The following is a 17,095-nucleotide window of genomic DNA, read 5'->3' as shown; positions in this document are numbered from 1 at the left end:
TGCATATATAAAAAGCACATTATTTAAGGGCATGCGGCTAAGTGGATTTGGAAGAGGAATCAAGTAAATACAATAGCATCCAAGTTATTAAAACAAAAGCCTGATAGGCTTCATGTGTATGTTTTTAACACCCAACATTATTTTTCCCTATCTATAAGCTTTCTATCTGTAAAGGAAACTGAGAATTATATAAATAAGAGAGAAGAGAGGGACACACAGAAAGACAGTAGAACAACAGGAAGAATGCATTCGTTGTGTAGGAGAGAAAATAGAAGAAAATAATAGCTTTATCATTATACAGGCTCTTTTCGTATTTTATTTTCATAAATGTACACTCAAAGCTCAGTCTCTCAATGAACACAGCTGAAGAATATCAAAGTCATCTTGTGTTAAAATTACTTTTATTCAGGATGAAAAATACAACATGTAACCAGATTAGATGATAGTCTATGATTAGTTCTTTACCACATATTTCAAAAGAACTACATACTTATTTCCCCTTGTTGTTACTGTGATAGATATATTTTTTTATTTATTATTACTTAGAAGGTTACAATGTAGTGTTTTATGTAGCTTTTCCTTAATAGCAGATAGAAGACATGTTGCACACAATTACAAGCAGAAAAAAATTAATACGTAACTTTTCAAAGTAAGAACAAGGAAGACACCAAATCTACAACTTGTCAGTTCAGAGTTCAGGGAAAGTTTTTTTCTTTAAACAGGTGCTTTTCTTGGGTTTGATGTGGCCTGATAAAAGCTCTAGATTTTGCAGACTGCAGCGGCATAAAGCTATTTCCAACACAATGGATGAAGATGCATCTGAGGTAGAAAGGTGGTCATGGCTTTCCTCTTATATAAAACAATTTTCTTCTCAAAATATCTATGCTGCAAATAGACACCCTTGCCCCCCAACCCACCCAACCTATTCTAAAAGAATAGCAATTTCTAACTTTAAGCCTCCTTCTGGCCAAATCCCAGTTCAAGAGAACCCAAAGTTAAAATGTCCTGATGTTTTAAATGCACATACGCTTGAATCAAAACACGTGATTTTCTTTCTTTCTTTCTTTCTTTCTTTCTTTCTTTCTTTCTTTCTTTCTTTCTTTCTTTCTTTCTTTCTGTCTTTCTTTCTTTCTGTCTTTCTTTTTTGGTTTCTCTACATTTGGTAATTACATAACACGTTTCAACTGAATCAGTTAAATGTTAAATCAGAAGCCAAACCAAATACCTAACAGCATTGACTCAAAGGCAGGGGTACCACCATCTAGGCATAATTTTATTCCTCTGTGGAAGCAGTGACACGGGCTTTTGATAAACATCCTTTCCAAATATACTGATCAAATGAAAAGTAATAAAAGATGTAATCATTCATCCAAAAGGTAAAATGAAACAGGCATTGAATTTGTCTGCTGTCAGGAAGAAAAGAACTGGGAGTTTCAAGAATTACAAATGGCTTGAGTATACATAAACAAAATAAAATTCTCTTCAAAGGGAATTCGAGACAAAGATGTGTTCTGGTAGCACGATTAAGTAAAGGTCTGTTGTGTATTTAATGATGAAAATCAAGACTTAGCAACTAAGGAAATGTTATCCCATGTTCTCTTTCTGTGTCCAAATGAGAATATACTTCAATGGGCAACCTTTGGTAAAAATGATCTTTGAGATTATTATAATGCTGTTCTAAGTCTCCTCTATCATATATACCGGGACATGAAATAAATAAAGAAATCAAGATCTACTTATTACATGGAGCGGGGAAATAAAATGCTGGAAACAAATCCCAGTAGGAATGCCAGTTAGGCCCACAGGACTTTTACTGTGGTTATCCAAGTGGTCACTAAGTATGATGTCAAATAAAGTTAAGTGGTATGTAAGAGATGTAGCCTAATTCATATACATAAATATTTAATTGAAATATATGACTTATTAATTTGGCCAAATCATGGAAATGAATACAGGAAATCTATGTGGTCATGTGGCTGGTGAATTATAAATAACCAAAACATAATGGTAAAAGAGCGGAAGAAATAAACGAAGTTATTGTACAAGGTTAATATAAAGGAATGTAAAAATGTAACACTGTTTTCTAATTCTTATGCAATTTTTGTTATGGTTAATAACAAGAAGGTATCATCTTAGAAAGCCCCCCACCCACTTTCCCAATGCTGTATACAGTATACAAATCAGTGACAAATGTAATATCATTTCCAAATACCACTCTGTTCATTAATTTACAGTTGCATAGAAAGGGAAGAACAAAAAAAAACCCAATAATATATGATTATTATAAAAACAAAATATCCTTTCTCTTTGGATAGTCAGTGTTTTACTCCTTCAGTAGAACACACAGTCAGCGCTCAACAGCATGTTTCAAGGAGCCACGGAGCTTCTGATTAAATGGAACTCGGAATTGGCATTTGCTGAAAAGGGCAACACTGTTAAGTCAGGAAATGTTGACTGGCTAGATGAATACTTCACATTGCCTGTGGGAAGGGAAACAGTGCTGTCAGAACAACATTTACACAGAACATTACAGGTAGCAGAGACCTGTCAACTCTTCTGAGAAATAAAAGTACTTCTTTCACAACTACCCACAGCCCCTTTGGCTGTGTTCAAAGGGGACCCCTTACTTCCATGTGACTTTTGCTCCCTGGGATGAGGTCTTTCTCTTTCATCCCGAAGGCATCTAGTCTGCTTTTTATCATTGCAGCCAGTGTAGAGGAAGTTTGGAAGACTTTTCTCTTGCCCAGGCTGGAAACCAAGTGAAAATAGACAGCACTCGGCTTCTTCTTGCTGGAGGTACCAAAGATGAGTGAATTCAGCTGGTGCAAGCACTCCATCTTTCCCTGGGGGACTGTGGGAGGTCTGTGGCTGAGGGGGTATCCTCGACAATTCCAACCGGTCTCCGACCCAAGCTGGGGGCCAGACAAGGGGCACGCAAGACATGAATCACAGTTTAAGGGTGTGCAGTGGTGCCGGTTAACGGACCAGGGCCAGTACACGTAGGCAAGAGAGGATATACATCCAGGTCACACTCAAGGGAGTGGCATCAATGTTTTGAAGGGAAGGTCGTACAGTTGGATCCATCATCATTAAAACCCATGCCCGTCAATTCTTCTCTGAACGCATCAATATCTGGATCTCCCCCGAAGACACAGGTTCCTCCACAACTGTCTCACATATGACTGTTTTCTATCTCCCACACTCTTCATGTATTGGATACGTCCTTTCTAGGTCCACGTCGTGTTTTTTCAGGCCCTTTTCTCTCTCTCTCTCCACCCAACTTTGAATCCCATGCCATTAGACTATACCACCCACTCTGTAGTCATCTTCTGACCCCTTGGATCATGTTCCCTTACTTCTTGAAGAATGGCTCACTGTCATCGTGTTAAAACTATGTTTAAATCCTAGTGATTTCACTGCCCACATAGATGATTCTGCCAAAAATCTGGCCTCTCAGTTCCTTGAACTCCTCTCCTCCAGAGAATGTGTCCTCCACTCTTGTCACTCACTCAAAGTTCCAAATGGACCATCACCAATACCTCACCCCCTCCAACACTTCCAATCTCAATCATCCTGCCTCTGACAACCACCTTACTTTCCCACTTACTTCCATTAGGACCCCAACTCCATCCACCCTTTGCTACCACAATCCATTGCTCCCCCCCCCTTTTTTTTTCTGTCTCCTGCACCTAACATATCATCACTTCTTTCCCTACAAGCTTGGATACTTTGTTCAATCATCATCATACCTTTGCCTCTTCCCTTGAATTGTTGTACTCTCTTGGCCAAACCAAAACTTCAACTCTGGTTAAATGCAACACTCAGCCTGACTCTGGTGCTTGTGCTTATGAACCTGAACGTGGCGGCCAGGAGACAACACACAGCCTTTGCAGGCCGGCTGTTCACAAGGAGGCACCGTAAGTCATGTTCAATGTTGCCTTGCAGTCACACTATTTCCCTGTCTGTTATTTCCCGATCTCCAAGCAGCTATGGCACATCCTCCAGTCTCTCCTCACACCTCTGACACCTCCTCCTGTCCTCACTCTCTGCTGAAGCCCTGGCTTCTGATTCACTAAGACAACACAAGCAATCGGAAGATGATTCTTCATGGAGATGAAGTCCTTCCATCTCCTGACCTCTCACATCACACCTGCTAACTGGCTTGAGATTTCCTTTTCTTCCCTCCAGGTCCTAAAGACCAACCGTCTGTGCTTCTCCTTAAGACCCCAGCCCCTCTTGCCATCAAGATAATAACACAGTCAGAATATTAAAGATTAATAAACAAGTTCATGAAAGAACATGTTCTCCAAAGATTTACTATGGTCTTGTGGCTCATTAGTACTAAAAGCGCCTGATAAGGAAAACACTGAAAGGTATAAAGCCAGAGCTGCCAACATTTCTCAGCAAATTTTCCCCTCCCCAACCTCAGCAAATTTTTAAATGAAGAATCAAAATGTTTTCCCTCTCAAAGTAACAAAACCACATTGTGTACCATTGCAGTCACTGCTTTAAGTTAATGTTCTGTGATAGCGACCGTAAGTACATATCCGGGAGAAGAGTGGTCAGCCAAATCGACCCAGGGTAACTTTGCATAGTGTATTTGCGGCCCTTAAAAAGCTGTTAGAACACAAAGGATCAGGCACTTGGTATTTTGGGCATCTGGAAGAACTGGCTTGGGAAGGGTTCCCTCTCCCCAGACTGACAAACTGTTGTACAGAATTAACTAACATTTAAACGTCAAGCAAGTTTACTAAATTACATGGGGAATAAAATCTGCACTGAAATCAAAAGCAGCTAATCTGCTTACTCCAGGTTGTAATCGACAACACCTGAGCCAATCAACCCATTAACGCTTACCTGTGGTTTGCTGGGGAGATTGGCTGAAAGAGAAAACAAAAGAAGTCAATTGAAGGCGCTAGGGTTGCTTTGCTGGTTCCCCCTCTCAGGCACGCAAAAGTGTGGAGTGTATGGCTCCCAGCTGTTAAATGGGTGCTAATAAGAAAATAAGAAACAAGTTTTGGTTCCTTCCTTCCTTCCTCCCTTCCACTCACTCTCTCTCTCTCTTTCTTTCTTTCTGGCTAGATGCTTTAACAAAGACTAGTTTCTTTTCCCTAGTTTCTCATATCCTATGTCCTATAAGATATAAAAATTCTACCAAAATATGCAAAACATATGCTGGCTCTCTCAGATAAGTCCATACCGAAGCATTCAGCAAATAACTTGTTTTGAAAAAAAATTCAAAATTTCCTCTTGAAATCACGCCATGTATTTGATTTATGTATCCGAACAGAGCAAGTTTGCATATTTTGCTAACTAGTACAAATTCTGACCAGCAGGTGATTCGGGAAGTGAAGGGGCACGAGTGTTCAGTTTCTGCCCCCCGTTGGCTCACGCTCGTCCCAGGGGTCTAGGAAGCTGGTGGCAATGTGCTTGCCTCAAAGGGCTGGCCAAATTCCCACAGTCTTTAGATACTTGGGCTAATCACTGTGCCTTGTTGGGGCCCAGCTGAGAGCACTGGATAAGTCGTTATATGGGGTCTGATTCGCCCTTGCTGCTGAGCAGCTCGAATTCCTTCCTGGTTACAAAAGTGTGGATGCCCCAGGGGACATTGTGAGGGCGGACACGGGCAGGCGGGTCAGAGGATATTCTGCACCCCCAGTGATGGGGACATCTGGTCAAATAAGAACCGTCCCTCATCATCTAGCATGTTGCATTCCTTCCATCTCTTACCTTTTTGTGCTGAAGGGGAAAAAAAAAGACATCCACGACCACATAGTGGGGGCTTTGTGAGAAAATCAGAGTGAACGAGAAGGGCAACTTTATGATGCCTGGAGGGAACGAATTAGGCTAAAATCCAGCCAGCCTAGTCCTGCCAGATGCATAGGTCATAGCAGGAAAACATGAGTGGGCATCCTTCCCACTGAGCTACGCTGAGGGAGCGCTCTGTTGCACAAATATCAAGGACACCACACACACTTACACTTCTCTTATTATACACGCTTCTCTTACTATACTTCTCTTACTCGTAACGCACAGCTAAACCCAAACCAAAACTGGAGCCACGTTGCTCCAAATCAGCATCATGAGCCCTATAGATTCTTATCAAATAAAAGGTTACGGTACTCCCCTGAACAAACTGCGCCCGTATATTTTGAAAAGAAACCAGGAAATGTTTGCATTTTAGTAGGTTTTGAGTTTGTGATGAATGCCACTCAAGTTTAATAAACACAGGCAACTCACTGTGAAAATATGCCTGTAGATAAAAAATAATTTTAAAAGCATTTGTTGGTCTATCGGCCCCAAATCCTCAGGACTAGTATCCTCTATATATGGATGACATAAATGAAAACACGGAGAGGATTTTACATTAAAAAAAAAAAACCACTTATAGCAGTTAGTGAAAATTTTAATATGTACATTAGTTAATAGACAACACAAATTCCCTTCATTAATGCCTTGCCAGGAAAAGATGAAAATGCCTTCCTCCCTGCTCTGAAACTTAATGTAAATAATTAAACGAAGACTTTAAAAGGCCATAATTCAAGGATGCTATCAGGAACAACGGGTATATTAATTTGAGACAGAGAAATTCTAAAGTGTTATGCACAACAATGTATAGGTACACACACAAAAATGCCATGTTTAAGTAGGCAATTCATGCAATTAGGATTTATGATTATAGTTTCATTTTAATTCCAGGACTGCCCGGAGTGTAAATTCACTTGTGACCATGCTAATTGTTAATCCACAAAGGATCAAAAGTCAAGATTAACATGCAGATCAATTCATTGTATGCTGGTGACAAGCAGTTTTAAAGCTCTCATTAGTAACAGGGGCTCACGGGATTGGTTTGGCATTGGGAGAGTGCCAATCCGATTTGCTTAGAGAAATCCTCCAAGGGTGGTCAGGAAGCTTTGGGAATGCAAAAGTTTATTAAAATATTGCTAGCTGAGCAACTTAAAAGAGGCAAGAAAGCAAATGAACCCTGCAAACCTTCTGTATGCTATCTTGGGAAACTTTACCAACTAAACCTTCCTGTTAGAAAATGTATTTATTCATGCATTCATTCAATTCAGAAACATGTACTGGGCACAAAGTCTAAGTCAGGTACTATATCTTTTCTGCAACAATTTTTAAAAGGTTTAATAACTTTAGACACAATTTTTAAAACTATGTATCAATTTTATAAATAAATAAGCCTTTTTTTTTAAGGGAAAGCTGTCCCTATCTTGGAAAGTAAAAAAAAAAATTTTTTTTTTAACACTTATTCCCTTTCGAGTGACAGAGACAGAGAGTGAGGGGGGGAGGGACAGAGAAAGAGAAGGAGACACACTCCGAAGCAGCATACTCCTTTCTTTTTTTATTCATTTTGCCTTATAATTATGGTTATTTACATTTAATTATATTCTCTTCTAAAATATGCCAGATTAGACTTTTATAACATTTACATATAAGAATATACTATGAAAAATATTTAAGAGTAATTGTTTTGTGACAAACTGTTAAAAAAAAAAACACCATGAATTTTTAATATAAAAAATTTAGGGGCACCTGGGTGGCTCAATCGGTTAAGCTTCAGACCTTGATTTTGGTTCCCGTCATGATCTCATGGTTCATGAAATTGAGCCCCATGTCAGCTCAGCACTGACAATGTGGAGTCTGCTTGGGATTCTCTCTCTCCCTCTCTCTCTCTGCTCCTACCCAATTCACTCTCTCTCTCTCTCAAAATAAATAAATATTTAAAAAGTTTAATGTGGAAATTATACATCTATAGACACTGTAAAGCATTTGGTTAAACATATTTCCCATCCTAACTCACTGCCAACTGACTTTTAAATTGAACATGTCCATCATGACATTTAAATGCAAACTTATAAATAGGCTTTGATTTGCAGAATTTGTTCCTAACTAATTATTAATGTATTTGGATTTAAGCTGAACTAAAAAGTAATTTCATTTAGAAATTTAATCTTGAAATTCTGTCTTTTATAGTGACTGAGATGAGGTTTTATCTAGCCATTAAATAACATACAACTCAGAATAAAAATCTCTAGAAAATTCAACCTTAATATAAAAGATTTGATCTGCTCATCTACTGTGGCTGTTACAGCACCTAGAAAACAGGCAACAATCTGATAAGTGTAGGGGCTTCAAGTGACCCTCTGAAGCCTTTGTGAGACTCCAGAAGGCCAAAAAAGTATGTGTGCACGTGTATGTGTGTGTATGTGCACATACACATTTGCACACATGGGCACATGTTTTTGGGGGAGTGTAGGGACTGACCTATAATAAATACAATTCAAGAAACATTGAGAACTATAACACAGATAATAACTGGAAAGTGACACATTCCCAAATATAAATATATTTATGTGCTTATAGAATTCTGTACTATGTCCTTTAGGAAAATACTTCTGAAAATTCAGGGAAGACTATATTTCAAAGAGCTATTTCCACTCCCTGCTAATGATGATGGCATTTTTATAAACTGCAGAATTGTAGAAGTTGAAGCATATTTTTTAATGAAGTCAGTATATCTTACTTAACTACCTTCCTGGTGATGCCTTTTTTCATCATTTAGGATGGTATTTGCTGAGGACAGGATGAAAAGGGGAGAGATGAGAAGCAGTTTTATATATGTACTACCATATATAACATATATCTAATATCTACAGTGGTATACATACATACTAACATCTTACTTCGATGGCTGCCTAGATTTAAAAATCAACTTGAGTGGAAATCACCCTAAAAGTTATAAATAACATATTCAAATTTCTTTAAAAGATTATTTAAGATAAATTGCGGCATTAAGCATGCATTCAAGTGCACAGCTTCCCTTTGAAACCACCCAAGTGAGAGCTCAGTAGAAACCTTGAGATGACGAGAATGAATTTAAAAAGTTTGGGGGGAAAAATCAATAAATAAGAACATTATGTAATTTCCTCTGGGAGTTGGACTGCTTTCATTTGATTATTTTCTGGCTCTTGGTTGTTCATATGGAAAAGTCACAGGGTCATAATCTGTGAAGCCTTCAATTATTTGGCCTTTATGCAGTGACTGTTTCATTCCATGAGAAGAGAAACCAGAAGAAAGAAAACAAAAGAGAAAAAATATCTGAAAATAATCCCCTCCCAGAACTGAATCTGATGACCTCAAAGAAAAGAGAGTGGGGGTGCCTGACTGGCTCAGTCAGTGGAGCTTGACTCTTGATCTCGGGGTTGTAGGTTTGGGCCCCATGTTGGGTGCAGGGATTACTTAAAAATAAAATCTTAAAAAAAGAGAGAGAGCGAATTACATCAGAAAGGACCATTTTCATGCCTTGTTGGGTGCTAAAAGCTCTTTTTTGAAGTAATAACACATTTCGTACTACAGTTTGCACTGAAGAGGGTAACTTCTTACAAAGCAACTTGTTTGGTTTGCCTTCATGTTATCCTTCAGAAGGCACAACAGAAACCTCTCAGAGAGCAGCACCATCACCACAGCCAGTGACACAACGGTATCTAGGCTGAGCTTCATTTGCTTGGTCGACATACGGAATGTTTGCTTTATTTTCAAATCATATTCAATCCTGTTTCTAATAGCGGCTTTTGTTATCTTACCAAAGAAGACAAAGGGCGCCAAGCAGGAAAGAAGAAATGGAAGGGAAGGTGGAGTGGTAGTGCTGGGGTCTTTCATACTCACGGCAGCAAGATGGAAATGTACTGCTGATCTGCTCCATAAACTCCGTGAGGTCCGTGCTGGTGTCGTGGGGGGGGGCCAGCAGGTCCTCCGCCGCTGGGGCAGCAGAGAAACAAAACAATAGACGTTCCGAAATGAACATCCAGCTTTCCACCAAAACCCAACATTGGGAGAAAAACCCTAATCCTGGCCTCTAAATATCAACATGAAAATAAGACTCTATGAAAAGGACAATTTTGGGAAATAATATTAAAACCATTTTTGTATCAATTTGTTGGTAATATAATTTCATATAAATAAAATGCATTAGATGTCTCTGCAGGAAGATTCCATGTGCCAAGGGAAAACTTATGAGTGAAAAATAAGTTAATGTGGTCATATTATTTCAATTTGTTAGATGAAATTCCATTAGTTTGCATTCCAAGTGTTTTTTCATATACAAAATATTCTACCAGTTTCTTTTTCCTTCCTTCTTTCTTCTTGGAGACTTTGGCATGGGCTAGCTTATGCTGCTACAAATCTACAGGTAGTTTTGAAGATACTTTTTACCTTGATTTTTATTCTATAACCAAGAGCAAAATAATTCACTTCTTTAAAACAATTCAGATAATATTAATACCTTAGGTTTCCTTCTGATTAATGCAGCAAAATATATCCCAGAAACAAATTAATTTGGTGAAAATACATGGTCCTCAGTAGAATTTCAGAACTTAAATTTCATCAATAACAAAATGCCATTCCTGAATACTGGTTGGCAGAGGCTTTCCTAGCAGAGGTGACAAGTCCCCTTTGTGACCAATAGTAGGCTGAGACCTTGGCCTCAGACAGGGGCAGGAGGGGTGGCAATGTCTAAAGGGATGAGGATGGAAAACGCAGAATATTCATTCCCAGACCTGGGCAGAGAAAACCACGCTGGGTATATAATATACTTTAGAATTATTTTCTGAATACGTATAAATATAAATTTTAAAGACAGAAAATTTACTTCAAAAAAAGAATCACTCTGAAGGCAAAGCCAAAATTAAATTGTTGCTCATCCCCAAACGAAAAGAGTGCTTTTTTCCATCTTTCACCAAAATTCAATCCACTACTACACAGTATATAAGCAAATATATTACAGATTCTTATTCTGGAATGTTTGCTTTTTTGGTCTTGTTAAAATGTCTTTGTACGCAGCTGAGCACGAAGAGAGTATGAAACTCCTTTCTGCTCTAAGGTACCGGGGAGTAAGAACACAGTTGAAAATGAAAAACCAACCAATGGCGAAGCGCAGAGCAGAGCGGGGGAGTTGGCCGGGTCTTAAGGACACCAACCTGCTTGGTGGAACTGTGGGCCAGGGTCTGGATCCAGCGAGTAGGTCAGTGCAGCCTGCTGAGGTGAAGGCCAGGAGGAGACACCGTTGATTCGGGAATCAGATTCCGGCTGCAATCACATGCAGATGTTAAGGCAGAGGAAGAACTCAAATAACACGTTTCTGTTTCTTACTTCCATGGATAACTGAGACATGTAGAGTTCTTTGGTCTCAGACATTCAGAACACATGTTTTCATCAGTCTGGTGGGTTCACTACGATCTCAGCTGAATACTGGGTGGTCTGCTCCCTTCAGTTTGGGCTCCTTGAACAGCTCAGTTGGTTATAATGCAAGATTTATTTTTCAGTGTCAGTTTCATCCCTCAATTGTGCTATTATTTTTATGTCAACCAAGTGAATCTAGAAACAGGTTTCATTCATCTGTAAAAAAAAACGAGCACTGCTTCTCATACAGTAAATTTATCCAATTTCAAAATCAGCTCATTTGTTTATTTAAATCAATATTTAAATGTGGTATTAGAGACTTAAGAACACAATTTTGGATTCACATGCTTGAATTCAAACTCCACCACTCAGTACCTGCCTGAGCAAATTTTATAACCTTCTATGCCTTGGATTCTTTTCTTTTCCTTCCTTCCTTCCTTCCTTCCTTCCTTCCTTCCTTCCTTCCTTCCTTCCTTCCTTCCTTCCTTCCTTCCTTCCTTCCTTCCTTTCTTTCTTTTGAGAGAGACAGAGAGAGAGAGAGAGAGAGCATGCAAGTTGGAGAGAGGAGCAGAGAGAGAGAATCCCAAGCAGGCTCTGTGCTCAGTGCAGAGACTGATGCGGGGCTCGATCCCACGACCCTGGGATTTTGACCTGAGCTGAAATCAAGAGTTGGATGCTCAACTGACTGAGCCACCCAGGCGCTCCTGTGCCGTGGATTCTTTATTTGTAAACTGGGGACAGGCGGTGAAACGATTGCCTGTGTTAAAGGATTTTGTGAGGAGGGTGTTCAGTTAGTGTTTCCTCTGAGATTAGAACAGGATCTGACACCTAGAAAACACTTTGTAAATGCACTCTGCACAAAGCTTTGAAATAGTAGTGATGGATAAATTGACAAGTACATAGTCAAATTAGAAAGCGTGATTCATTTTCCAGGGAGTGCAGAAATTACAATATTCTTGATGGCGGCTTTTCCATTAGATTTATATTAGTTGAAGTCTGGAGGCTCTGCCAGTTTTTACTATCAGGTAAATTTTCCATCTACTTCTGGCATTCATGCTAAGTCATTAAGAAGAGATAAGAGGTCCACAGTCTGGGATACACAAAGCCATTTAGATATCAGCTATCTCTAAAAGCATTACTGTGCAATTCTGGAGGCACATGAGCCATTAGGCAGCTCTGTCTAATGGGGTGGTGAGAGTCAGGGGGAGGGTGCAGAGTGTGCGTATGCAGAAGAGCCGTTAGCTCTCCAACAAGCTCTGGCAAATAAAGATTGTTTCGTTTCTGCAATGATTCCATCGCTGCACTAGGTTAATGATAATACTTCATATTTTAAATCAGAGATTTCAAGAGAAAATTCATCCTTTCCACCACGGGGAAACTTCAAATTCACACTGCTAGAGTATATGTAGCTTTTCCAGTGTATGTGACTGGCAGGGAGGAGGACTCAAACATTCCAAAGGACTCAAAGAAAGCCAGGCTTTGGGGCACTCTAGGGGTACTACTGTTTTCTAATGGGGCACCCTTTGGAGGCCCAAAGTAAGCCTTCCCCAAAACAGTCTAATATAAATTCTGAAACAGTGACAGACATACAGAAAACTATATGGTCAAAAGGGGTGATCTGTGGCCTGTTGTGTAGGTAATGCAGAAATTACACTGTTTTGAATGATTCTGGCAAGTTAAAAGATACTGACAGCAACTATGACAAGGTGGTTTTCTGAAATTTGAGAAAATCACTGGAGAAAAAGTTGTTTCTGTCTTGGGATAAATCACTTCTGCAGAAAGGCATGCCTAGTCACTGCCTGGGGCCCCACACTCTACAGTCCAGAGAAAAAGGCAAAAGATGACATGTATGTTGGTGTCATAGATTTTTCAAGAAAGAGAAAGTCTAGCCCCATCTGTGGGGATTCTACCCAATATGCACCTGTTACCAAGGCGTCTTCATTGCTAGTTCTGTGGCATGACTCCCATTCTTTAACTGCTAGATGTAATCAAGTACTTAATTCTCTATGGCATTGTATCTCTATGTGCAGTACTATCTTGTTATATTTTGTACTATCTTGTCTTGGTCCCTAATAAGACTGCAAGCACCAAAACACTCTGTCTGCTGCCTCTTTTATATCTCAAAGGACAGTATTTTTCAAAATTGTGGGCTATTACCCACTGATGAGCTATAAAATTGATTTGGTAGGTGCTGACCAGCACAAAGAAAGAGAGAGAGAAAAAAAATGGAAGGGACGTAGAGATAAAGAGAACACAGGAAAGAAGAGAGGAAGAAGGAAGGAAGGAAGGAAGGAAGGAAGGAAGGAAGGAAGGAAGGAAGGAAGGAAGGAAGGAAGGAAGGATAGAAGGCAGGCAGGCACGGGGAGTAAGGAAGAAAGGAAGGAAATTTAAAAGTAGAAAATAAGAGACAGCCTTTCTTTATAATAATTATTTTGTATTTGCCATACAGGTGTGCATTCATCATAATGTAAATTCTATTTCTTATCGTCAAGAAAGTATACAAATTGCCATAAAACATGGCCCAGTGTTAGGAAATGATAGCTGCACATTAATAAACATCTGTTACTTAATTTCTTGAAAAGAGCTCACTGGAAGAAAGGCTTTAGCTTGAACAGTTCAGATCACTTCCTTCCCCTTAATCTCTACAGAGTTTCCCACACGTAATGTATGCAGATGTATGTTACAGGGTCTTTCCTTTTAAAGTACTCAGAGCTGAGACAGATTTCAGTGTTACCAACGAATGGGAAACTCCACTTTTTGAGCGGCTGGAGGGTGTGATACTTCCATCTGAAGAGGGATTCCTAAGCCAGTCTTAATCAGGTGTGGAGGTGACAGTCTGCAAGTGAGCCCCTCTGCTGATGCTGGGACCATGCTCCAGGACAGAGACGGGATGGGAGGGGGCGCGGGAGCCCCACCGAGGTGCACACACTCTACCTGCTCCAGCAGCTGTCGAAGGCGGTGGAGCTGAGACTCCAGCTGCTTATTGTGATCTTCTAAAATCTGCATCCTGGCCTCCAGACGACCTTTGTGCTGCCTGAGGAGTTTTGCTTCTGCTATAAGTTCTGAGTCCTCAGATGTGTGGTGAGGAGACACGACAGAGTCTGGAGGTGACCCGACAGGGAGACCCCTTCTCAGGTGCTGCTCCTTCAGCTGCTCATATTCCACCTGCAGGTTTCTAGTGCCGAAAAGGAACAACTGGAATTACTACTGTGGGCACGGTTTTCTCTCCGAAACTGCCCTCAAGCTTCAGATTGAGCTCAGGAGACTTCTTCTCAGGCAGAAACATTAAACAGGGAGATGAGTAAGCACGGACAAAGCTATAGCTTTAAGCAAGTGTTCCCTGGACCCTCACGTTCATAATCTGCAGCCAGTGCCCCAGTCTGTTAATCCCCGATAAGATTTTGACTCCACCTTGACTTCTTAGAAACCACTTCTGAAAAGAGAATGGGTAGGTATCATACTGAAGTTATTATTAAGGAATCTCCCATTAGAAGTTTGCCCAGGGGGGACAAGTCTTCTCCCAGGTTGAACACACCTCTGTTCTTCCTCCAGGTCGGCAATGATCCGCTCCAGTTCTCCGCGTTCTTCCCTTTCTACCGACTTCAGGATCTGAGCTGGGCTCTGGGGCTGGCTGACCGGGGACTCCCCTCCGAGCGTCTGACAGTACTGCTGGATGAGGGCATGCTCGTCCTCCCTAGGGAGACAAATCACACACACACACACACACACACACACACACACACACACACACACACTGAGGCTCATGTCTGGATGGAAGTGAAGTAGAAACAATGACGATCGGGATGGCTGCTGGGCCAAGTTTGATCTAAAGCTCAATGTTCCTCTATGTCTCTTTGAAACTCTAGGAAGATATTTGGGGCACCTAGCTGGCTCAGTCAGAGGAGCATGTGACTCTTGATCTCAGGTTCGTGAGTTCAAGCCCCATGTTGAGTGTGGAGATTACTAAAATAAATAAATAAACCTTATTTAAAAAAAAAAAAAAAGCTCTAGGAAGATATTTATCTAAAAGGTAGGTACCGTACCAATGCATACCAACATTTCATGGTTTGCCTTAGACTAACATGTACATATCACAAACCTCAGAAGAGATATTCTACTCAGCAGAGGTATCAAATAAGGTATACTACTTAGTTAATACAAGAGATACTTTAGGCAAAATCGATAATCGAATGCCAAAAGAGTAGATTAATAGACTTAATAAAAAATAAACTGCTCTACACTAAATGTATATCCCCGAAATTCATATGTGGAAACTTAAGCCTCAGTGTGATGGTACTTGGAGGCGGGACATTTGGGAGGTAATTGGGTCATGAGGGTGGAGCTTCATGAATGGGATTAGCACCCTTAAAAAGACCCTCCAGAGAGCTCCCGTCCCTTCTGCCATTTGAGGATACAGTGGGAAGAGGACCATCTATGAACCAGGAAGAAGGCTCTAACAAGACCCCAAATCTGCTAGTACCTTGATCTTGAACTTTCCAGTCTCCAAAACTGTGATAAATAAATGTTTATAAGCTGCCCAGCCTGTATTACTGTGTTATAGCAGCCCAAATGGACTGAGGCCTGAGTTGATTTCACTGTCTTTAGCATTTGGTTGAAAGTCATTTTGTAATGCTTTGTAACCCACAGAATGGAAAAATATAATCCTCATATTCTTTTATTTAAATAACATAACAAAAATGATCATGGTAGATATTCATAAAATATCTGCCATATTTTTATTTGATATTACCATCAATCATTTTGCATTAAAACAGGACATACAGTTACTTACATTCTCCTTTTCTAACTACTGGTCTAATGAATTAGACATATCAATCATGTGGTCGAATCTAATGATTGGCAGAAACGGAAGCATAAAAAAAAGACAAAATTGATACATTCTTGAGAAGTAAATGCTCAGCATCATGCCTGAAAGGTCTTCCTTTCCTTTATGGGGAGATCAAGTCTGATCTCTCTGTACTCGTGAAAATGACAGACCTCACGGCTAACGCTAGCTGGAGGGTCCAGCTACAGAATGAATACTTTAGCAGATTGTACCCGGTGTGTTTTGATGGTGTTGATAAACAAATCCTGGAAGCTATGGATTTATAGGATAGGGCTTCAGAAAAGCATGTAAGTAGCTCTTAGAGTATAAAATGGAGCTGTCTCATGACAGAACCAGTGCCTGTCAAAGGGACGTGCCTGCAAATGTCCCTTAGAGACCTCACCTGTTGAACTGGGGTCAGAGCACACCCTAATGCAGTCAGAAGGAGTCTGCTGAGCAGCAGTGGCAGTCTGGGACCTCTTTCTTGTGCCCTGCAGCTGACGAGCAGCACTTGATGCTAGGTAAGATCTCTGATTCCTCTGAGTCTGATTTGAAAATCCAACCCTGTGTGACCACAGTTTACTGTGGTAAAAAGGGGACTTGAAATTGCACCTGAGAGTTAGCGAACTCATAGAAAAGCTGTGTCCTGAGCACTGAGATCAGAGTGATATGATGAAGCAAATGAAAGAAAAATGAGTGTTAGGCCTGCAGAACAGCCAAAGCCAAGGTTCAGATGAACTACTGATTGATTTCGTTTGCTTCCTTGGTTGGTAAACCCCTCCGTCCCTCTAAATTTATATATGGAGAAGAAACTGGAAATAAAGCTCATGGATGGGATAAAGACTGAAAGAAGCTATGACATCACCCTTTGATTACCTTTCCTGAGAAAATGTGGTATCGCTGAAAACTAAAGGTGCCTCTAGAAGAATCTCATGCTTGTTCTTAACTTTAGAAGGATGAGGATAAGAGGAGGGACAGGTATGGGACCACTGTAGGGCAGCAGCATTTAAAAGCTCCTGGGCTGCCCAAGTAGCTAAATCAGACAGAAATGTGGCAAGGATGTGTCTGAGGGGC

At 40.3% G+C, this 17,095-nt stretch overlaps 1 protein-coding gene across 9 annotated transcripts in view; it reads right to left on the bottom strand.

The window, feature by feature from the left end:
- Window positions 1–384: 384 nt before the first annotated feature.
- Window positions 385–17,095, bottom strand: part of UTRN (utrophin) — a 514,842-nt gene continuing 498,131 nt past the window's right edge. For all 9 annotated transcript variants that reach the window (XM_058736181.1, XM_058736184.1, XM_058736182.1 and 6 more), the window contains 6 exons: window positions 14,732–14,890; window positions 14,131–14,371; window positions 10,995–11,103; window positions 9,685–9,777; window positions 4,858–4,880; window positions 385–2,480 (listed from right to left, as the gene is read on the bottom strand). In XM_058736181.1, coding sequence (XP_058592164.1) covers window positions 2,472–2,480; window positions 4,858–4,880; window positions 9,685–9,777; window positions 10,995–11,103; window positions 14,131–14,371; window positions 14,732–14,890 — 634 coding nt within the window. In that variant the 3' untranslated portion in view covers window positions 385–2,471. The remainder of the gene's footprint in view (window positions 2,481–4,857; window positions 4,881–9,684; window positions 9,778–10,994; window positions 11,104–14,130; window positions 14,372–14,731; window positions 14,891–17,095) is intronic.

Source organism: Neofelis nebulosa, chromosome 6, assembly GCF_028018385.1.
Source record: "Neofelis nebulosa isolate mNeoNeb1 chromosome 6, mNeoNeb1.pri, whole genome shotgun sequence".
NCBI classification, from domain to species: domain Eukaryota; kingdom Metazoa; phylum Chordata; class Mammalia; order Carnivora; family Felidae; genus Neofelis; species Neofelis nebulosa.
This window is presented reverse-complemented; position numbering and strand designations above follow the sequence as displayed.